Source organism: Cygnus olor, chromosome Z, assembly GCF_009769625.2.
Source record: "Cygnus olor isolate bCygOlo1 chromosome Z, bCygOlo1.pri.v2, whole genome shotgun sequence".
Classification (NCBI taxonomy): Eukaryota; Metazoa; Chordata; class Aves; order Anseriformes; family Anatidae; genus Cygnus; species Cygnus olor.
Window position 1 is genome coordinate 20,478,337 of NC_049198.1, and position 24,287 is coordinate 20,502,623.

The 24,287-nt window shown below is 42.5% G+C and overlaps 1 protein-coding gene across 6 annotated transcripts in view; it reads right to left on the reverse strand.

Annotated features, from left to right (window-relative positions):
* Positions 1–22,617, reverse strand: part of ELOVL7 (ELOVL fatty acid elongase 7) — a 32,735-nt gene extending 10,118 nt beyond the window's left edge. Inside the window, exons 1-3 of one of the 6 annotated variants that reach the window (XM_040541593.1) lie at positions 14,798–14,952; positions 13,807–14,022; positions 2,302–2,395 (exon numbers count right to left, since the gene is read on the reverse strand). In XM_040541593.1, coding sequence (XP_040397527.1) covers positions 2,302–2,365 — 64 coding nt within the window. In that variant the 5' untranslated portion in view covers positions 2,366–2,395; positions 13,807–14,022; positions 14,798–14,952. Of the gene's footprint in view, positions 1–2,301; positions 2,396–13,806; positions 14,023–14,797; positions 14,953–21,856; positions 21,914–22,139; positions 22,304–22,503 lie in introns of those variants that run through there. The other 5 variants (XM_040541597.1, XM_040541599.1, XM_040541596.1 and 2 more) reach the window with 5 other exon arrangements.
* Positions 22,618–24,287: the final 1,670 nt, after the last annotated feature.

The window sequence follows — 24,287 nt, forward strand, 5'->3', positions numbered from 1 at the left end:
ACACATCCACAGGGATGGTGACCCCACCACTTCCCTGGGCAGTGTGTTGCAATGCCCAACCACCCTCACCATAAAGAAATTCTTCATGATAAAAAGGATCTAAACCTCCGCTGGCACAACTTGAGGCCATGTCCTCACATCCTGTCACCTGAGAAAAGAGACTGACACCCACCTCACTACAACCTCCTTTCAGGTAGTCGTACACAGCAATGAGGTCTGCCCTCAGGCTCCTCATCTCCAGACTAAACAGCCCCAATTCCTTCAGCTGCTCCTCATAAGTCATTAATTCTTCACACAAAGAATAACAGGAAATGTGATTTTCAGTCCAGAGCCCTCCTCCATGAAAAGCCTGCATCTTCATACACTGCTGTGGCTCAGAAGGCATATAGGAAAGCAATGCACAAGCAGGTCACAGAGCCTGCATGTCCAAGTGAGACTTCATTACCCTGGAAAAGCATGTGTTTTGTCTCACAGGTGAAGGCACAGACAGGCAGTAGCCCCACTTTTCAAGATCCTCAAGCCTTATAAGCAGTATGGTGTTAGATGTAATAACCATGGGGAATTCAGACTGAGAAAACATCCTCTCATTGGTTGGTATTCACAGATTGTTCTTAAGAAGTCCTGACACGTCACCACTCACAGTACCTTAAAACTCATAATTTTATATTGCAGATCTCCAAACAGCAAATATGTTGCAAGTTCCTCTCCAGTTATCCCATACTGATTTCAGCTATTGCAGAGAGTCCTTCTCCTGCTCATGCTGCCGTTACCTCTCTTCACAGCTGGGACTGACAGACCTACCCATTAAACTTCACCTTGATCCCATTGCATCCATTTGTCATTCATCACAAAGTCTCAGCTCAAAAAACTTCAACATTTCTCCATAACCAGGATAAATAGAACAATTTTTTTCTAAACTGACTTTTGGAAGTTTCGTTTCTGAAGGACCCCTAACCTTCCTGTTGAGTCAGCAAACGGCTGCTTTCATGGTCTGCTGCTGTATGTTGGGCTTGAAATTACATCATTGCAATTTTTGTTAAGTGTTAAAATCATGGCCAAATGTCTTAAGTTAGTGATGTTCAACCCATGGCATTCAAGCAACATGTCTTGAGGCACTCTGGTGATGTTTACAGCCATCTTTTTTTTGTTTGTATTTTTTGAAAAAGGTTGAGGAAAGCAAATTATAATGCCATTTGCAGCCTGTTAGGTGCCCCATGCTGCTGCCCATGGGCCAGCAAGTATTGCGAAACGCTGCACATTAGATTTAAAAAAAAAAAAGAAATTACATCTGTCTGTGTAGCACTGCAAGAGAAGCACCCGCTCTTCACAACTGACTGCTTTTTTGCATTCACCCCTTGCACTGATACAATCAAAACCTTCCTGCTGGTTTTCCCAGCTTGATTCTGAGAAAAAACATGTTCTAGCACTAACGGTACAATATGCTATGCCAAATGCAAGCACTGGTAGGCAGAGAGATGAGCAACTGAAACTGTGAATTTGTGGACAGGGCAGCAGCAATATTCCATCACCCATCCCAATCCTCTTCATCCACTGAGTCATACTCACAAAGCTCCCTTTTCACGTGCATGCTCTGATGCTACAGAACAAGAAAAATGGTTTTCAGCTATACTGGAAAAGATAAGTTACTAATTGTAGTGATCAAACCTTAACTGCTTCTTAAGCTTTCCCCAGGAATCAATTAATCCTGTTCATTACGTGGCTACCATGATGAGGAACATTTTAACATTACGTTAAAGCAAAGCATGCTCAATGTCCTCCTTGTATGAGGTACACCAAGAGACTACAATTCTTTTCTGAAACAGGGCTGTGAGAGTGAATTACTCTGAGGGCAAATTTCATTATACTATAACTCACCAGGGTTTGTATTTCCTTTTACTTTGCAAGGGGAAAATAGAGCAACACCACACATCTAACTCAACTGATATCATAACATTGTTAGTTAATGAAAAAATAGAGCTTTACATTCAGTAGAACAGAAAAAATAAATTAAACTATATATTCAAGGCGGGCCAGAAACTCTTACAAAGTAATCACTGTTGGCACTTTATTAGTCTGGGGTTATAGCCATAAGTTACCTGAGTTTTGTTTTTTTCCTTTTTTTAAATTCAGAAAATAATTTGTTCTTTATAGTTAAAAATGTCAGTAGGAACCCTGGCAAGTCAATTAAACATGTACAGGAAGACAAGGCTACTTGAAGCTGATATTAGTACATCTACACTAGCTACATGCTGCTTTTCAAACTTATTGAAAGTTAATAAGTTTTAGACTTTAATGACTCACCAGCATCTTTGATCCATTCATCATATAGCAGCACAGCCTTTGATGTCAGATTGCTGAAGGCCATTTTCACTTGATTAAGATTTTATGATGCTGCCTGCGGGGAAAAAAAAATATGGATTTCAGTAATTAATAAAACAAAGGTGAATAAAGTGTTTTGGAAAAACAAATCAACAAACAAAATGGAAAGAAATGGAGGAGATTAACAGAGCACGATGTGAAATACAGATCAGGTAGTGTTAGCTGGACAGATCACACTACACGTGATGTTGATTTATAGCTGAGCTGTTATGCAAAACAATATGATTTTGTAATCTCTCCATGCCAAACAAGGTGCTTCCATGCCATAAGGCGTTATCTCAAGAAACCATGCTGTGGTTAACCGTTAGAATTAAGGGAAAAATATAAATAAAGAGCAGCTGCTAAAAATCGGTTTTATTGTCATCTCCTTTAGAAGTCCACACCGATGATGTAAAGTTCAGCTTTGCAGCATTTACTACTGAAAATGTAATTTTCTAACTAAGAAGTATTTCTAAGGTAGGTGGGAGGGAGAAGAGGTGCCAATGTCTGCACACTTGTTTTAAATACAATAATTAGCTAAGTTATAATTAGTATGCAAATCACACTCTGATGAATCAACTGTTTCCACACCAGGATTATGAAGCATCATAGTACCACCGGTAATACCATTAACTCACAAAAAATTTCCAGCACTTCCAGTTTGCCTGCAGCACCACCCGCATATGTAAAACAAAGAAGTATGCTGGTATGAATACTGATTTTTGCTCCAACATCAAGTACGCACCAGCCCTTTGCTTTACCACATTTCCCCCAGAAAATACTTTTTAAAAAAAAAAAAGTTTGAGTGGTGCTTCTCCTATTCCCACTTGGCGTTTCACTGTGCCATATGATTTCTCTCAATACCTCCACATAATCTTCACACAATATCCACCTCTTAGTCCAGGCTGCGCACCTTGACAATCAGCTCCTTTCTTCTGGAGAAGAAGACAGCCTTCTCAGAGAGCCATCTCAGCCTCCTTCAGTCTAAGCCAGCTGCAGCTTTTGGGAGCCAGTTCTGCACCCCATGATGCTACAATGCATCTCTGCTCACTCCCTTGATCTCCCCACTGTCTTCTTCTCATTTGTGCTCACCTTAGCAAGCCTACACAATAATTTCTCCCATATTTCTAGTTCTAAAGCTGTTCACTGCCATTTCGTAGTATTTAGACACCTCAAAGAACACTATATCCCACACCCTTCATCACAAAATGCAACACTGACAAGCCTGCCTTCATTAGTTTTCACATGATTTACCTCTTCCCAATTCTCATTTTCCTACACGCTTTTTCCTGCTTGCACTTCTGCTATATGCACCTGCGCATCTGAAACTATTTCTTGTACAGAAAGTGTTCCCTCTGCTCACATCTTCCAGAAATACAATTTTCCAGCATCAGCACTTCCCAGCTCAATGTCAGTGCCTTTATGCTGACCACCCTCACATGGCCACTGCTACCTTGATTTAGACAGCACGATATCAATTCAAATTGCTGCACAAAGCATCTTCAGTACAACAAAGAGGGCGAGCTTCTTATTTCTTCATAGCCTTCTTTTTTAAGGTATATCATCATAATTATTTCTTCCTCTCTACAGATGCTGCAAAGCTATTTTTGTGAATACCGAAAAAAGTCAACATTGATCCAGCAAGCCTGTCATCTTTCACCAAACAATTTCTAGGCAACCATCACACACATCATTGTAACAAGTAATACATTAAGCTAACAAACATTTTACATAAATGCAAAATTACTCCCTAATGCTCAACAACAGAAAAAGATACACACAGCCACTAAAAAGGAGAGGACAATCCCATAATCCTCCACACAATCTGATAACTGCAATGCTCACTTCACAGAAGTGTTATTTTGCTGTACTGAACTGTTCCTGCTAAGTCGGTCTCTCTACCACATACCCAGTGGGTACAGGGTGCTGCTGAGACAGCTCTAAACATTCAATGACATTCAAAGTCTTACTGAAAGCCGTCAGAGTATTTCTGATTTTAATATGCAACTGTAGAACAGCCAATTTCTACCTACATAGATTAATTTGATTGCTCTGAATTACTAACCGTACTATTCCAACATCATGAGTGTGGTTCAGACACATGAGCAATGAAGTCCACAGTACAGCGATCAATCTCAAGTGATCAAATACTTCTTTTTAATCTAAATCAAGTATGAATATCCCCTTTCTGCCCCCTTTTCCATTTAAACAAGCAAACATAATTCAATCTATATAGCTTAGAATAACACATCAGGAGCTAGATTTCTGTAGAAGCTTCAGTTTCTTCTTCTTCTTTTTTTTTTTAATTAAATCCAGTGGTGCCTTGCTCTATCCATCTCACTATCTCACTTTGATGAAGATCAAGGGCACTTACTGTAACCAACAAACTATTGTCCACACATTCCTCAGCAATAACTGTGGCCATAAGCCCATAGCAATTGCATTTACTGCCCCCCCCCCCCCCCCCCCCCCCACGCACACACAATCATGTTGGAGGTCAGTGAGCACATGTAGGCACATGCACACTTTTAACAAAGCTCAATGTGAAAGAAATCCATGTCCATTCTTACTGAAGTATTGCAGCATTTGCTACAAAGGGCACCAATGTGTTATAAAACTGTGTTTATAAAGGTTTATAAAGGAAAAAACAGTAGATACAGGGAACATCTTCTTCCTATTCTAATAGGATAGGGCCACTCAAGTTTCCTTTTGACACTAGCTGAAAATGGTTAGACAGATAAGTATTGCTGCCATCTTGCTCAATAAACCAAATCATGGATGATGTCAAATGAAGTAAACCCCACCCTGTCTTGAACACCACGTACTTCAGATTGTACGACAGTGACAACTGAGAAACCCAAATGAAGGTAGCTGGTGCTGTGGGGGGGAAGTATTATAAATCTGTATTTTATGTATAAATAACTATTAAAATAGATTGATTACAGTAAGTTATACTTAAAATGCAGGATTCTTCCTATTTCAGTTTCCTGAGAATAGTAAATTAAGAGACAAGGCGCATCAAACAAGATACCTTGTTCAAGAGTTCTAACAATATTCCACTAAAACCTACAAACACCTTATGCACAGAAAGGCTCAATATTTCAATAATATATATATATATACACACACACATATATTCACTGAAGACAAATAACCACATGATATTTAATCAGCGCTTCAATAAAGAAAAATAGCTTATTGAATTCACTGCCAGTCAGTCTTCCTTCTCTCAGCCTGATGAAGATCTTAATGTAACTCTGGCTAGTTCAACACGCTGACCAAGACCCATGTAAATGAGCAGCGTACTGTTTCAAAACGTGCTTTCCAAAAACCAGAAATGCTGTGGTTGTTGGCTTAAAATGCATTGCCATTTATTACAAGTTTGGGGGTGCTGATTGACTTCTCCTCCTTATGGTGCAAACTGCTCAGCCTGCAGATTGCAACCTCACAAATTCACAGTTCTTTGCATTTATCCATTTGACATGTCAACACCAGTTCAGTTTTGTATTAGAAGTCAGATAAATGTGCTGTTGGTATTTAATAAGCACTCTTAGGGTAGCTGACCATTTGGACCAAACACTATCTTTGTATCTGCAACCAGACTACTTCCAATACGTTGCTTTTGCTCATGGCAGAAATGCAGCAGACAAAATGGCATGTTCTCACTTTTCCCATGCTGCTGGAAAAACACTTATCTACCCCTCCTGACCCCAGCACTCACAGTTCTTCTCCATGTAAAACATTTGATAAGAACTGATGCATCAGAGCCCCTTAGTTTTCAGAGTTTCTATGTCAAGTCCACAACAGCTGCTAAACTTATTTTGAAAGTTTTGCAGTTCTCTCATCCTTGAGAGAAGGATGTGCCAGTCAGAGCAGACAGCTTAGCTCAGCCTAAGGACACAGAAATACCGGCTGAGAAATTACTCCTAATCTGAAAATAAACAAAGTACAATAGACAAAACTTATTACTCTAAGAGCGGGAGTAATGTCAGGAAAGAAGATAAAGCCATTTATAACTTTTCTACAGTTAAAAGACTTAATATCAACTTTTGCATACAACACAAATACTTTATTTTCGAAGTGTTTTACAGTTCTACCTTTTTTTTTTTTTAAACTTAACTAGCTACCTAGTTTTTTCTTTGCAAGTCTACTTTTATGAACAATTTTTTGCATTTACATAACTACATCAGGATTTTTTTTGTTCATGTGTTAACTGTCTCTGAGTAGAATTAGTGACAGCATGGGAGGTATTTGGTCTTATCCTATTACATTTACTTCACACACAAGGTCTCATATACAGGGAAAAATACAATCAAGGCCTCTTGTGTTTTGTTACTGTTGATTTTGTGGGTTTCTTTTGTTTGTTTTTCATACAAGACTGCAAAAAAAAATACCCACACACAAGATAAGCAACTAGACTGTGCTTCAGCAAAATAAATAAGTAAAATCATTTTGAAGGACTGCTCTTTCAGAGTACAACCGTGTCATTGGGAAATAACCCAAAGATGCTCTGGCTTAATACAGTTTTCCATAGCGTTTGGCAGTTTTGAAGCCCACAGAACTTATCCTCTAAACATGAAGTTGGAAATATTTAGCCTGAAGGGGCAAAGACCCGTGGGCAGAGAAAGCCATTTGTTAATACACAGCTTCAGTTCTTCATGCTATAAAGCCATCCACACATGAAGCATTTGTTTAGCCACAGTTCAGTCAGAATAATGTACATTTAGTTTGCATAAATGTTAACATATTTACAGAATCAGCACATCAGCATTTTTGTTTCCAAAGTTCTACTTTCTGCTTGTAATAGCATTACAAAAAGCAACTAGAATGTGCTAGCAACAGGGAAATTTATTTTAAAAATGGCATCTAGACTGTAGTAAACTCTCCCAAAATTACAGAAGGCACACTAGCAGACTGATTTTTCAAAATTGGGTTATTTTAAATGATGTACGAGAAGCAATTAACATAAATTAAAAAAAAAAAAAAGTAATTTATGTTCAGTCTGCCCAGTCAAAAAAATTCTAAAGAACATATATGCAGCCCCCTGAAGCACATGCATTTGGAAAACAAGACCTGAAATTATGTCTATGAAACCTGTGAAATCACCTATGAAAAACTTAGGCAAGGTACTCAGCTCTTAGAAAGAAATGAGCACTATTTTTCTTTTTATTTAAAAATGTCAATGGGAGTCATCCTGTGTACCTCTGTTCAGGCCAGCTGCGCTAATATTTCTAAAGACACCTTTAAACAAATGTGCCTCTGTCATTGTAAATATAGGGGTGTAAGTGAGCCAAATGATAGAATGGGCTGTGTCAAAAGAGTAAAGCTATTTGCTGGCCTCTGGTTCCCTAGAGCTCAGCAGACAGCTGAAATAACTGCAGCTGAGTTAAGGCACCCAACTTTGCAGAACCAATTTCAAATGTGACCATTACCTTTACTGGAGAGGGAGGGGTACATAAGATCATTTACATCAGCCAAGAACGTGCATTTTCCATCCAAAAATGCCACATCAGCAAACTATACGAGAATGCCACAAGATGACAAGTGGTAGGTATTAAGCTGTTACAAGTGCTATTACTATGCAAAAAACATTAGTGATTCTTGTAATAGGAATTACTGGTATGCCTCACACATTCTTTATCTTTAAATGAGAACAACAAGCTTCTAGCATTCCTTGGCTTAACCCACATGAAAGATATTTGCCATTCTTTGTGCTTATTTATTCCCCCTACGTAGTTTTTAAATATTAAAATGTATCAAAATCTGCTTTTAAATAGTAATTTAAAAAGCAATGTTTTACATTGATGGCTACTAAACAAAGGAATCAAGCAGAAGAGCGTGACAGAACCAAGCAAAATGAAACAATACCACTGGGAATCCAACATCAGCTTTGTCACTCCAGAAACCAACTTCTCAATTAATTTAATTAATTAACATTAAGGCAAGACTTTCTCTTCACAGAGAAAAGCTTGTTATTAGAAAGGTGGAGATACTAATCACAGAATGGTTTGGGTTGGAAGGGACCATACAGATGGACAGATGGACCAGGTTGCCCAAAGTCCCATCCAGCCTGGCCTTGAGCACCTCCAGGGATGGGGCATCCACAGCTTCTCTGGGCAGTCTGTGCCAGTGCCTCACCACCCTCTGAATGAAGAATTTCCTCCTTGTGTCTAGTCTAAACCTACCCTCTTTTAGTTTAAAGTCCCTTGTCCTACAGGCTCTAGTAAAAAGGGCCCTAGTCTTACAGAGACCTCTTAGCAGAAGACAGGAAAATATGATAACGTACAAGCTTCAGTGTGGTAATTTTCACCCAAGTCAGATGCCAGAAGCAAAGTTTCTGGAATGTTACCCCTCTGACATATCCAGCAGGTTATGAGGGAAGGACTCCCCCATCCCACAGACCCTGCAGGAAGATGGGAAGAACATTGACCCATGCCGGTCTGATTTCAAAACGATAGCACAAGAAGTGACAGTAATACTGGGTGACACATTCAGGCACAATTATGAAACATTAATGCTTCAGAATCACTTAATATACCATTGTTAATTTTGCTTTTGAAGTTCACAGGGTAATTAAATCAGAACATTTCACAGATCATATCTTTGGCTTTACCTGGGAAATATTAGCTCTGCCCTTCCTATTTCCCAAGGTTGTGTTGTTACATAATTGCAGTTATTTTAACTCCTTTACTCCCTTATGCCAGGCTGCAAACAAGTACAAAATGCCTATTACATCGGATTGGTTACTCACCTATATTCTGCCACAAAGTTGGGTATCACCTGGTGTTATAGATTTCCCTGAGAAAAGTTTCTGTGACCTTCCTGATCCTTTATGTCTTCTCTCCACTAAACAGTGCATTTTGGGGAAGTTTCATCTCACATGTAGGCTGGCAACATCCTGCTTAGCATTAGGTGGATTTTTTGTTGTTGTTGTTAATATCGCTTGTAAGCACTGTTCCTGTCAGATGGCAGTGCTCTAGTTACAACTCTGTGTAACAGAGGGATTTGAGGAAATTTCCAAGTTTTTAATAGATGTATTAGTTAAAAGTTACCTTGATTAAATTTCACACTTTGTCTCTGAAGCCAGCCCATTTTAAAATAAAAATTACTCCTTAGTGTGCATCAACCACCTCCAGCAGACATTGGTGAGGGAATAGCACATTTCCAAATAAATGTAAATCCCTTTGGAAAGAATGTGGACATCTCAAAAATAGATGAAGGAGGTTTAGAAACTGCATTAGAATGTCTGCTTATAAATTCCCACACCAGCAGTATTCAGTAAGAGATCTAATACTTGCCCTGTATTGTCACCCTTATTGAATTCGTTGTATGGCACCTCATTATTTAATGCTTTGCTTTTTAAACTAGCATCAAAACTACCATTTACCTACACAAGTAAAGTAGTCTGTAGGCAGCAGAACTAGTGAAAACACAATTCATTTCAACCACATTACTTAATTTTTTTTTTTTCTCCTGTCAGCCTAGTAGATTTCCCATTCTGATGCTGGGTAAAATAAAAACCAATTTGTATTTCCTTCCATGCCCACATGCAATGTGTTAAAGGAATGGATACTGCAGACTTCAAGCAAGGCTGATTGCTAATGGGCACAGAAAAGCTCCTCCCTATGGGAACTGTTTCAGGTTCTTCACAGAGCATGAGTACAGCCCCATTTTTGCCCTGCTCCCACCTAATGTCAAACAGGCATCCTCCTGGTCCACATACACCGATCCAATGACCAGTGACTGCTGAATAGAGAACTCCCAGCGTGTAGTCCCATGGCAGCCCTACTGATGGGTCTGCTCCTCAGGCAGCTGCAGGATAAGCCACAGCAGCTCACTGACCCAACTGAAATCATAATCTTGCGGAAAAAGTTCCTTTTTCAGTCAGCACAGTGGCTGAACCTGAGGGAGCTCATGCAAAGGAAACAGCAAGACACCTGAGCTGGGATGCTGCAGGAAGGTGGAAAGGTGGGAGTAGCAGCCCTGTCATAGACGTTTAAGCTGATGATGAAATCATGTAGCGAGGACACAGGATCATCGTGTCTGGTCCTGCCTGCATAACCGTAGACAATCATGTGCCAGATCGTTAGTTAAGACGTGCACACACCGCGCCTCGGCAAGCCATCACTCTGTCCATCACATGCACGAGGAGTACTTCACAACACAAGAACCAAAGCCACAAAAACGACTTTGTGCTACAACATGGCAGCAAAGGACTGGGCATCACCGATACGTTAAATTACCTGGTGATGCAACTGAAAGCAATCCTAGGGACTAATCCTAGGCCCTCCAGGACCAAAGAGCCCATGCAAACGTAGCCTGGAAGGAAGTTTCCTTACAAGTCTGAACTCAATTATCAATTTAACTCAAGTATGAGAAAGACACTGGGCTGGTCCCTGAAAGAATTCCCAGTGTCACTTCGGAAACAACCACCATAAACTACATACCTACCCGTTTTTTAATCCTCATATTCCCATCGTTTCAGAGAAAGGCAAAAACAAACTGGGTGTAAAGCTGCTAGAATTTTAACTATTTATCAGTACTCCCCTGCCTTTACCAAACCCCCTTCAGCACTGGTATGTCAGCCACCCTGCCTTCAGCTAGCATCACCTGCCTACCTGTGTGCTGCTGAGAGGCTCCTGCACCCAGATTACCACAGGAGCTCTTCTCATTGGTCTGCCAGTGCATGACTTGCACTTGGCTCCCTTGGGTTTCATGCCAGTGGGGTGACAGCAGCTCACAAAGTCACCTAATCCCGCCTGCACAGTGAGCCCCATGACACACATCCCATGACAACTTTCACCTAGAAGTCAAAATAAGGTTCGCCTATGATGTAATATTTGTACTAATGCAACCGCATTTCCATTAGATTATGACACATCATTACCCTTATCAAAAACCTCTGGCAAATTATTCATTTAGTATTTGGGCCATATCCGACTCAGGTTAATCTCCTGCTTAACCAAAAGACTTAATAGCTCCTCCTTTTTCCTCCTTGCTAATTATACAAACAGAAAACTTTCTGCAGTGTTTTAATTTTTATTTCAAGATCAGCTAGTCTTTGTGTCACTTTGAGCAGGCTTTCACAAAGTGAGTACCAGGGGACAAGGCAACGGTAAGGCAATCTGGTATGTTCAGATGAGCATCACAGGCATGTGCTCTGTGCAACCCATTCATTCCTCTACAAGTCGGTGTCTTCATAACACACAGCTTTTACCCCTTTTGGACTTCTTTGTTCTGGAGCAGGGGTAATTCTGACAGATACGTCAAAGTATTTGTAAGTGTGGTATTTCTAAAGCATGTACACATTGTTAGTAACCAAGCAAACCACAATGTAAAACTGTGCTGATCTAGAGGGCTAAGAAGTGATATTTAAGCTGCAGTGGGTTTTTTTTGTTTTTAACCTGTATAGGAAATACTTTACTTTCAATAAACAATTCATAGATGAGTTCTATAAAGGTAGTGGGAGTGGAAGTGCTAGCTGAATACCAAGAATGAAAATGCTGTCTCATGACATCGAAAGTTCACATTTTAGAAGACTAAGAATGAAAGGGCTTTGTGGATGCATCCACAAAACAGAATTAATGGCATTTAATTTTCTCTCATTGTGATGATAAAAATTTCTTGTTTTGAGTATACACCATAGTTATTTGATTGCTTTGGTAAGAACCTTTTCAGCTTTCACCTATTTTTAGGGCAAGGCATAGAGAAAGTAGGTAGAAGCATCCTCATAACAGTCCTCAATACTTTATTAGTATACCCTGAGAATGGGCAGGCCATAAGCAAAACAGACTCAGCTAATGATGCCACATTTGTGTTCAGTCTAAAGTTCTCCCTACTTCTCCTATGTGATACCATTGCACAAAGTCTACATCATTCTTACACCTCCATGTAGGATGGTTTAGAATTTGCTCCTGTTATGAGCAAAATTGCTTGTACCTACCTTAAAGGTACTTGTGAAAATATGAAGAGAGATAAGAGTGAGACCATCCCTTTCCTTCAGCTGCAAGCTGAGCCACTGGGTTGGCTCCATCACATCATCTATCCTCATTAAGAGTTAACAGGTGAATCACATGAGAATCTTATATGTCCAATTAATTAAAATATAAACAGTTTGCTACCAAGAATGGGTAGAGAACTTAGTTTATGTTCACCCATTATTTAACAGAACAATGGCATATATTGTCATTAAGTAGTCATTGTGGGGGGCACTCCACAGAAGCTGAACAAAAAGAGGTAAGAGGTGTAGCAAGAGTTCATCTTGCAGAGCAGACGCCTTAAAACATCTGGGAATGAGATTTGTTACACAGGTAACATATTGTGAATCTAGCTAATACCAATGGAAAATAAAAGCAGACAAGACTTCTCGTTTCCATTGACATTTTGTAACCAAATAATCAATGGCAATGTACCTGTAGCTATTCAACAATGCAGAAATTGAAAATCAATAGAGAGAAAAAAAAAAAGACTATAAATTTCCATCCATGATAGGCAAAGATGGGGACACTGTGCTGTCTTTTGTAATATGAAAATATAGCAGAAAGGAGATTCATGGGAAGAGGAGACAAATATATACGTGTATATATATAGTTACCTTAAGAGCATAGTACTTAAGAAAGAAGTGAGCAAAGAAAGTAAAAAATATTCATCAATACTGAATGAAGAAGTATTTTTCTACAGTCATATCTTGCCTATAGCACACACTCAGCTCAGTTACTGTCACCTCAGATGACGTGATGCAGAGTCACTGCCGATTTATGGAACTTTTATTGCACCACCTGCAATCTTGCTGGGTTCAAAATATTAGTAAGCAGCAACACTGATAACACCGGTGTGGAATTGCAACACGTTATTTTGTTCATCCTTTAATGCAGCAATTTTCAGAAGCTGAGCTGCTCCCACACCACTCACTCATGCTGACATGGGCTAATTTCCTTTACCATTGTTTCCCGCCGCCTTGCACTTGCTCAACTTACCCACCCTCAGGTCCTAAGCTGATATCCTCGGCAGCAAAATAATGCATTCCTTTTGCTCCAGTGTTGCTTGCACTGCACTAGGCAGGCATAAATTTTAAAAGCATATGACCTAGAACTGACACCCTCCCTATCCACCCACCTTTTTTTTTTTTTTACGCTACTATACTGCATAGCGGACATGCTGTTGCACACTGTAAACATCAGCAACTACATCCTCCCTAGCAGGCTCTTTCAAAAGAAAGCTGGGACCGGCTGTGTCCACAACCTTCTGCTGCAATGCACACAGCACAGCCGCCAGCCCTGGGAAGTGCAACACAGGCTGCTGAGCACTGAGAGGAGATGGCAGGGATTTTAGGGCCATTTTCAGAGGAGCCACTTTAAAGGAAATCTGTGCTCAGCGTTGTTTTTAAACTAAAGTATTGGAACACGGAAGTCTGCTGTCATTGTCGTTAAAAAAAAAGCTGCTGCTCACAAGTTCAGTCTTGGCACATCAGCTGATGTTGTGAATGTGCTTTCTGGAGTGCTCCAGGAAGTTGCTGTATGGCCACATCCTAAATCTTTCCAGTGCAGAGGTGATAATTTATAGGGATGCAGTCCCAGATCATCAGGGGATGTGCAGCTGGATATAAAGGCCTTCTGTTTTTTTCAGTTGTTTTTTAAATCAACATTCTTCAGCATGATGAAAGGTCTAGTTAATCGGTACAAAACATAATCAGGAGTATTAGTGTCAGGCAACCCACGAAGACACATTATACTGTTGCTTGGAGATTCAGGCCTCTCAGTCAGAATAACCAAGCAAAGTAATAAGAACATGAATAGACTTCTAATTTCTCCTAGCAGCCCTGTTTTTCATCTACACCCCAAAGATCTTCACTTGGGGAAAAAAAAAAGATAAAGATAAAGAATTGGTTTACGCTTGACCAGAGTTAACGCAGAAGTGCAATGCAGCTTTAGAAATTGAGTTGATGTGGAAATGCCTTACAAAAAAGCCAGATGTTTCCCAGCCAGTGCTTGCTGTGTTCTGTCCTCAAGGGAGGAATCACAGAGGGGTGGAGAACAGAAGGCAAAGGGATGCCCAAATGTCAGGGACAGCTGGAGAAAGTGACCCTGCAGACTCACCCTATAGTCAAGAAAGACACTGTCGAGATAACATTGTGCTTATACTTTGAGTCCAGGGGTGAAAAGACAGAAACTAGTATTTTATAAACTCCCACTTGATACTGTTTGAAATCTGAATAAGCTTCTGGGTTCCACCCAGGCAGTCTTGGATGCTGCTTGCAGTATGGCTTGGTCAATAGCTTTCCATAGCACCTTTCCCTTTTGAGGTGACTGCACCCCTTGCAAGGTGATCCAGTTTCCCAGAGCTTGGACACGAGACATGCATAAAAGAAAGGGAGCACCTTCACTTTGGCTTGGCATTAAGAGCAATTCCAGAAAAACATTTGCACTTGCTGTGCAGGTACCTTTCAAAGGACTACAGATGTGCTGGGCATCCAAAGGGTTCCTGTGAAAGAGCTGTTGGTCAGGACTCAATTAGAAGTATGGAGCAGAGACATTCACAGCTGCCTACAAGTATTACAGAGAGGAAACATCCAGTCCAGATGAATCAGAGAAGCGGACAGCCTATGGAGACAAAAGGAAAAGGGCAAAGCAATGCTGTGTGGGACAGCAGCCAGAAGACAACCTACCCTCAAAAGTTTACACGGAAACAAGTCTCTCCATCAGCTAAAAATATTAACTGGCTTTGTTAGCAAAGGGAATCTTAAAACATTTTTAGAAATCAGATCTTATTAATAAAATTCAGGTTCAAATGGATATGAGCTTTTTGTTCCACTTCCGAGCAAAAAATATGCAGTAGTTTGCACAACACCAAATGTCAAGTAGAGGCTGATATTATGGGCAAAATATGTTAATGACATGACAGAGTTGTGACGGGTGACTTTTGCCCCAGATCTGGTTACTTAGATCTTAGTTGCTGTGCTAATAGGAATTTCAAAAAGTCTTCAGTACATTGCACTTTCAAGAAGAGTGTATGAAACAGCATTGTGAAGGCTAGAGTGTCTTTATATTAGTTTAACACTGATTAATAACTTCACAAAAGAACAGAATGAAACACACCATGTTTATCACAGGTGTGCTGTAATGCACAATTCCACCTGGGAGAGATACTGAATATTTTCCACCTTCTATCAGCATTTTCCACTACCACAGCAGAATGCAGTTTTTATCATCTTCCCAAACACTCAGAGACCACCCAGGACAACAACACATGGCTGCAGTTTAAAATAGATCAGCTCAGCTAGACAGTGCGTAGGGATGAACCAGGCCATATCAACCACACATATTTTCCCCGTTTCTGATCCTGAAAGATTGCCAAATACAAATAGCTCAAGAAAAAAATATAGAATAAAAAAAATCCATCAACAAAGTGCATTAGGCAGTGGACGTGCCACATTAGAATAACGCAGGAGACGATAATACTTTCAGTGCAGAAGCTTGGCAAGAAGCAGAGTACTCAGACTAATACTGACGTTCCTGTAAAACAACAGCACATGAGAAACACTCAGCATGCAACAGCAGGAAAGGAGAGGAAAGCTGGAATGTCTCCAGTAGAAAGATTGAGCTTATATCTACACATTTCTGTTACCAAAAAAAGTCTGAGATGGCACTTTTCAGGTACAGGTTTCAGCGTTCTGTGGAGGAGGTCAGCATGTTTGGTTTATTCTCTGTGCAGAGCAGAGGGCAGGTCACTAGAGAAAAAGCAGCACTTTTTGCACTTGTTGGTACAGCAAAGCTGTGAACAAAACCAAAGTGTTGGTGCCAGCTCAGTATTCCAGTTACTATGCAAAACTACCAGGCCACACACCACTGTCTGAACCTAGAGCAACACCACAACCCTCATCACCCAAGCAGGTTTCTAAACACAGCGGTTTGTCTCTTCTACCTCACCTCCAGATGATTTCACTGTTCACACTCAGACCAAGGAATTTGCTTTCACCCACGCTCACCGTCCTCCACACACACGATGCAGCTGCAGGTTCACCCAGCTGACTGGGTCCAAACAGTGAGACGCTTTCCCTCTGACGGGCGGAGGACTGGACCTCTTCCCACAACTGTTGTCTCAACAGATGAGCCAAGGTCATACAACTTCATCATCTGTAAAAGCAGCTCCCTTTGTTAGCACAAGCCTGTCTCGGTTCAGTTAAGTTTTGTCTGATGCTCCGACACCTTGGATGACATGAAATTACGTTCCTCAAGGACACATATGAAGTGCCTACAGAACACCATACTGCACAATTCCCACAGGTCCAGAGGTAGTTTTCCATTCAATAGCTTTAAATGTAGGTCAAATGGAGCACATAAGCTGTTTAGTTTTAAAATAGAGTAGCAGCCTCCTTTCAATGAATCGGGAAGAACTCCAGATCAACCCAGAACTCCCTCAGGCCAATGGACTGATTAGATTTTGGGGAGCAGTTTCAGGATAACATGAAACTCGGATGGGGAACTTCTTACTCCGTGACATTTCAAGCATTCATGAAAGGAGTTGTTGAAGGGAGTCAAGAAGACCTTTAACAGCTTATAACTTCTGCACTCCCTCCTCCCAGCTTTCTCCCTTCTCCAAAACGTAGGAGTTGTGTTCTTGGTTAAAACTTAAAATGAGCGGACTTCTTGACCACCAGAGCTATGCGTGAAACAATTTACAGCCTTTCTTTACAGTTTTATTACTTCATGAAAAAACAAACTCAGCCTCCTCTAACAACTTAGCTTATTGCAGAACAAAAGGTGCTACAGAAACGAAGTTGTTGGCACCACAGTAGTAATACAAGAGGCAGAAGAAATTAGCATCTATAATAAAGTCCCATGAAACATGGCTCAAAAACAGTTTTGTGAAAGGTTTAATTTCAAAGTTGGTGGTCAACACGTCACTTACTACACCAGTCTTTTGGCTTTTGTACATAGTCTTTCATACATCTTGTCATGAGTGATAAGGGTGGACAAGGCACGTCCTAAATGCATTACAGTAATTTAATTAAAAGCTTGTCAGGCCCATTCTGTACAGTTAAAAGTCTCAAAAATGAGTCTTTTATTTCAGTACAGAAAGACAAGCCACAGAACTCTGAGTACAAAAGCGATTAAAGAATGTAATTCAATCCAGATATTTCCAACTGTACATCCAAGCAAATAAAAAAGGGATTGTCATGGATGATGTAAATGTAAACACTGTAAAATACACTATTCTACTGCAGTGTATCTGGATTTAAGTAATTTTCACCTTTACAGGAGAAAGCAACATTATGAGCTACTACTGCTTTGAACAGACAATAGACATTATCTATGTACTGTCTATGTAGTCCATCCCTATCTATTCGTAACACCACATGGCAAACAAATACCACAGTATTTGCTTAACAGAATAAATGAGCATATCTGACCTACAACCCTGATACTCTTGACACTTCAGCCAATACCTTTTAATTAAAGAGAAAACTGCAAACATTTTACCAAAAGAAAACAAGTGAAAATATTGTCTGTTAAGTCCTTACCACAAAAAGACAGATATATTAAAAAAGATTGTATTTCAAAACTTTACTGAGCAGAAACATGTTTCCCCACTCCAAAAGATATTTTCTCCTCCAGCAGCAACAGCAGCTCTAGATCAAGGAGTTTCTACTTTCTGGTCACCTTGCACTCTGCTCTGGTACACATCACAAAACATCAGCTTCAAACACCAGTAACACGTTCCAGACACTTTACTTTGTAACTGATCAGGCAAAAAAACAATCAAAAAATAAAAATTTAAAAAAAAATTGTCACCTCAGATAACTTTCCTGAAAGAAAGAGAACAGTACCAACGTTAAATGTACCCATACTCTAAGAACATACAGAGAAGCATTGAATCAGGCTTTTGTGACTCTGTTTTAAGCCATTTTGGGATTGATGATACAATGCAAATTATTTCGAAATCAACAAACAGATCTTTGTGTTTCAAACCCCAGCAGAAGTGTCCCCTTCTTTTGTTGGGCGACAAAAAAATAAAAGGAACGGAGTTATTCTTGGTGAGCTATGTTTTTATCTCAGACATACCCATAAGTCCGACATACAGCCCCTGGGACAGCAGGGGTCTCTTCAACTTCCATCCAGGAGAAGCCTAGAGAAAGTTACTAACTTTTTGCACTGTACATAGTATTTGTTTGCATGTGTTTTAAAAGCACACTGTACAGATTTAGAACCACATTCACACCCATTTGGTGAGGTACTGCTTTAAAAAAAAAAAAAAGATTTTGAATAGAGGCTCCAGGCACAGGGCCCAATGTGCAAGGCACCATATCAATATAAAAGATAATCCGGGCTACAAAGAATTCACAATACAATTAAATGCCCACAGGGAACACACAGGAATTCACAAAGCTGCGACAAGAAGCTTCTCTTGAGCACAGCAACTCTGGCTGTTTACAGGGTAAGTTTGCAATTAGAGAGTGGTTTTAAAGGGACCGATGTCATCTTAATCAACTTCTCCCCCCATTATTCACTCCTAATCCCACGTCACCCCTTACTCATGCTGGAACAACTGTTTTTCTCGCTGTGTAATAAAACAGATTGGGAAGCACATCAAGGGCAGGGGGGAGACAAGGCCACAGGAAAAGAAAAAAAAAAAAAAGGTATTTTTAACCCAGAAGAGTTCATCAGAATAGTTCAGCACCGGTCCTCTCCAATGGTCCACACCAGCGCAATAGAAAATAAAAAATAAATAAATAAAAAAGAAGAAAAAGTAGCACAAGGGCAAAAGCACTTAGGACAGGAGAACGGATGGTGCAACTGCAGCAGGAGGTGGAGGTGGTATGGTTAGGTGAAGGGAGATAAGAGTCAGCGTTCGCTGCTTTTACCGTGATGAGTAACGTGGCCCTGACACGGCGGAGAGGAGCAATCCAAATACCATTGCTCCTGGCAAATACGATGACTCAATGAGTTTATTTATTGCCACCTGAATTCATCCTCCCTGTGACATCCGTGCTACTCTGTGAGTGGCACCCAGAGCTTACTTTGGGCTGGATAGGCTCTATAAGTGGTAGTTTACAAGAGATGAGATTTGTGTGTAAGCTCTGGATTTCAAAGCTAAAAATCTGGTTCCTCTGATTCTCACACAGTACCAAGATAACAACCAAGGCCCTGTTTACACCTGCGCTGCTCTAAATTCAGTATTCTGTTCACATTATCCAGTCTATGAACTGCTTACAGGTCTTCTCTAGTCAACATCTTAAGTAATAAAGTGCTTTCTGTAACCATCATAAACAGAGCATAAGTAGCAGAAGACACGAAAAAAAATAAAATCAAGACACATCGACAGACACATGGTAAGCATTTTACTACATGATTTTAGTGGGAGGGGAACCCTGCACTATTCAGTGTTTCCTGTTCAATGGCCAGCATTTAACACTGAAACCAAAGACAGGTAAAGAAGAGAGACATCTGAGTTCCTCTGGTGTCTCTCATTAGGCTAGACTTTCATATTTAATATCAGCTGAAGTAATCCCGATTACTTCTGGGATTTCACCCAAGTATCAGAAAGACAGAAAAACTCTTAATTGCTACATCACCTGCAACTTTGCAAAAATTCCTGTAAATTGAACAGGGCAATTGAACAGGCTCCAAAAAATTGCACTGTGTATCCCTTTTTAGCTTTCATTGTCCTGCTTTTTAAAGGAACTACTTTTTTTTTTAAAAAAAAAAAAGTACAATCAGGCCTAAAAAATGAATTATTTATTTTCTTAATGTTTTTGTTGAAACATTCCAACATTTTCAAGTAGGAAAAGGTTCACTTTTCACCATTTAGGCAGCATTTGCCCTCTGTAGCTGCAGCACTTAGCCTGGGTACCAGTGGGAGGCCGCCAGGCACCTGCAGGGGCTCCATGGCCCTGCACAACCACTGAGAGCAACCACCCACCTCTGAAAGAGTATTTAAAGTAAAATTAAGTGAGCAGAAAGCGCTGAACATTAAATCTCAAAGCAAACCATGAAGCTTTTTCTTTTCTTATATACTTTAACTCTTTTTAAGATATAGGTTCTCTGCAAGTCTCTCGGTGCTGGGCTCCCAAACAGATCAGCTTCCTCTTAATATTCAGAACTACTTTTTGAAGTATAAATTATAACAGAGAAAAAGGTAACCAAGTCTATCAGCCCTTCAAACTTAAAGTGTTTTTGGGCAATGGGGAAAGAAATGAAAAAGCGCACCTGTGCGTGTCACCTGCTGTGAGTTCAGGAGAGAAGAGCAGGACAAAAGCTGCTGTGAGGGACAGGGGGGTAGCGAGAGGGAAGGGGAACTTCTCCCTTCCCAGCTGCACAGGATCTGGGAAGCGGCTCAGTGCTGCAGACATCCACTAGCCTGAAACCGATACCAACGCCAGGCTGTAAAATTATCTTTGCAGAATCAGGCTGCGCCCCTGAGGACGACGCCAGACCTTCCATTCATCCCCGCCTGCCACAGGCACTCGCCATACGTGTTTTACGAGAGGTCCTGTCCTCCGTCCGCTCCGGGACAAGCCGGCGGGGAGCTGGCACAGACCCTGCCCTGGCACGGCCGGGATTTGGCCGGCAGATGGGGAAGGGGAGATGGGGAAGGTGCAGGGCAGGATCCGGCTCCCTTCGCCTTCCCGCCGCCGGGCGTGGGAGAGGCGCAGCAAAAGTACAGGGTAGGAGGAAAAAAAAAAAAAAAAGACAAAAAAAAAGTTTCCCAGTTTCCTGGTTTGCTGCGGCTGAGCGAAACAAAGCCAGGAAGGGCACGGCACAGTCAGCAAAGGCAGCCGAGTCACGTCAGGATAGAGAAACGTACCTGATTAGCTCTTTTGCCGGTATGCAATTAGTTGATAGACATTTCGTGGCATTCGGGGAGCTGCGTTAACGAGTCAAATCCTATTTGTCACGCGTTTTCCTTGACTAACGCCGCGGCAGCTTCCCCGGCACATCCCGCGAGTATGAGTATCTCTTCCTGCACCCTAACCTGCCTCCCTCCTCCCGAAAATGAGCCTCTAGTGGGAAGCTGGCGGGCACCCCGCAACGAAACGCCGCAAAAAGGCCTGCTGTTCCCCGCTCGGGCGGCAGAGGGGCTGCCCAGGAGGACTTTAAGCCGGGTTTTCGCACCTCGGGTCTTTCCTTGCACTTTCTCCAAGCCAACAAGCAAGTGCAGGGCGCTCCCGCTCCCCAGGAGCGCCTCGCACACGAAAACGAGCAGCGACCGTGCCCCGGCAGCCAGAAAAACCCGCCCGGGCTGCTCACACGGGGAGAGCCGCTCTCGGGTCTGGGGCGCAAAGTGGGGAGGAAGATTCCCGATTTGCCCAAACAGCCTTAGCCGACTTGTCTCGATCTCCCCCCGCACAGCAAGAGCCGCTCCGCTGCCTCTTTTTCCACCTCGCGCTTTTTCCTCCACCGCCCAGCTCCATCCCCGCGGCGGGGGGGTCCGAAACCGGGCCGAAACGTCGCCCACCCCGCAGCCCAAGAGGCGGAAGCCCCCTGCCCCGCTCCCTCACCTCCCGGAGAGCCCCCTCCGCCGTGGGAAGGCAGCGGGACAGACGGACAGACAGACAGAGCCGCCCCACTCCCAGGCGGCTGGACGCCGTCCTCCCAGCCCTACATTTTGGGATCCTCCCAAGCACGTGGAGCACGCCTCTCCCCCGGGGCTGCTCCTGCGGAGCGGGGGTCCTCAATTCCTTGATGCCCGGCACCGCTCGTGGCTCGGAAAAGGCCACTTTGGGGGGAAAACAGCCCCGGAGCAGCCTCCTGAGCAAGGCGGAGGCCGTGCTCCTGTCTCACCTCCGGCGCGGCTGCTTCCTCAAGACGGGGCGAAGAGCTCGGAGCGGGGGGCACGGCCGGGAAATCTGGAGGGCTGGGGATGAGGGTGAGCCTCACGGGGCACAGGCACCGCGGGGGGAGGCAGGAGGGGAAGGCACAGCGTGGGGAGAGGCTCGGGGAAGGCTTGGGGGAGCCGGGACGGACAGACGGAAGGAGAGAGGGTGAGAAGCAAGCAGTGATATGGGGGCAGTGATTTGGGGGCAGTGACTTTGGGGCGGGTAGGAGCCACCCCGTGTCCCGTCCCACCCCCAGCACGGAGCCGGAGGGACTCCCCCCAAGCCCTCCAAACCTCCCCTCCCAAAACCCCCGAGCCCCTCGCACTCACACGGCAGCGGCGCGGCCCCACCTGTCCCCGCACCGCCGGACGGGACTGCGGGGCGCCGCGGGACACGGGCCGCCACAGGCCGCGCGGCGGGGGGCACGCCCCGGACACGCCCATGTCACGCCCAATGCCACGCCCGTGCCACGCCCCACGCCCCCTCCCTCGCCCCCGGCCGCCCCGGACCCCCCTGTTTCTGCAGGCAGCGAGATGCCGAGAGAAGAGTAGGAAGTCTGGGAAGACAGAGCATTAAACATAACAATAATAATAATAATAATTAAGACAAACTGCCCAGCTCCAGCCCGATACCTCAAGCCACATCTTCGTCCCCCAAAATATTGTGGTACACAGAGATTTTCCTCTCTCAGGACCTATTTAGGATGAAGATGATGCTCCCCGATGACTTCCATCCGCAGATGTAAAGGGCAAAATGGGAGGTGATGAGGAATTTCCAGGATGTAAGTAGGTGATCCTCTTTTTTTTTTTTTTTTTTTTTCTGTCATTCAGCCCACAGAAATCTGTAAACAACAGGTTTTGAGATGGTCAGCAAGGAGGTAATAGCTTGAGTCAAAAGAAGAAGCAAAATCAAGGAGGAAAGAGAGGGTATAAAGGCAAAATTGAAGAAAAGAGGCAAATGCCTTTTGCAACTTGTGGAAAAGCATAAAAGGAAGGGGCTGAGAGTTGATGGTGTGAAACTAGTACAATCTATAAGTGCAGAAGTGGCCTCTGAGTTAGGGGACACCAAACAATTCAAAACTAGAAGTCTGAGGCAGCATAGGAAGCCTTTTGCAATTGTGGAAACACTAAGGCTAAAAGCAGGTGCTGAGGTGGAGATGGAGAAACAGCTCGTAACAAATCCTACGAGAGCTTTGCATTGCTGAGCAGTTGATTAGGCTGGAGATTAAGAGGAAGACCTTGAGGTTTTGGGTTTACTTCATGCTCCTATTGGAATTGTTAAGATTATGACGAGTGAAGAAATCCTGGCACTTTTGAGAGGGCATCATAATAAGTTCGTTGGGTTTGGCCAAAAGGGATATGTAGAAATATGACAGTCCATTGAGCAATACTACATGTCTCACCTAGGAGGGGAAAATCACAAAACCAAATTAAACAGCCCACCCCTCCATCCCTTAATGTTCAGAACTTGGAAAGTTTTCTTTGATTTTTTGGTTCAAATCTTTTTCTTCTTTTTTAAGACATCAGTGAAGAAAAACTACAAACAGACCTTAGGAACCAGTATGTCCCTGCTCAGGCAGAGCTTTTGGGAACATTATGACTAATAAGTCTTGACTTGTCCAGAGGGATGCGGCTATATGGCTCAGCAAGCAACTAATATTCCTCATGTGTTGTAATATCTATTTTCCCATGCCTGATAGGGCTGCCCTGGCTGTGGCAAAATGGGACACTGTGGTACACAATAATAAAAAGTAAGTAGGTCACCTGGAGACTTCCAGATACAAGGTTGCTGCCATTAATGGAAAAAATAATAATAATAATATATTGACAGCAATTACCAGATGCAAACAAGAAGCTCCGGCACTTTTGATGCCAGCAGTGTTAGGAACAACTGCTGCTACTGCTCTCTTCAGGGCCTGATAACGAGAGCAAGTGGCCTCGCCTTCGGTGAGGAGCAAAGGTAATCCTAAACATCGGGTCGGGAGGACAGGAATAATGGTTGACCTGCTCACGGCAGGTAAATGATTAACATCCAGTTACATGGACAGGGGAAGGGCAGCAGGAAGGAGATGGCTGTGCCCTGCACAGAGGGAGAAAGCGCAGGCACGCCAGAG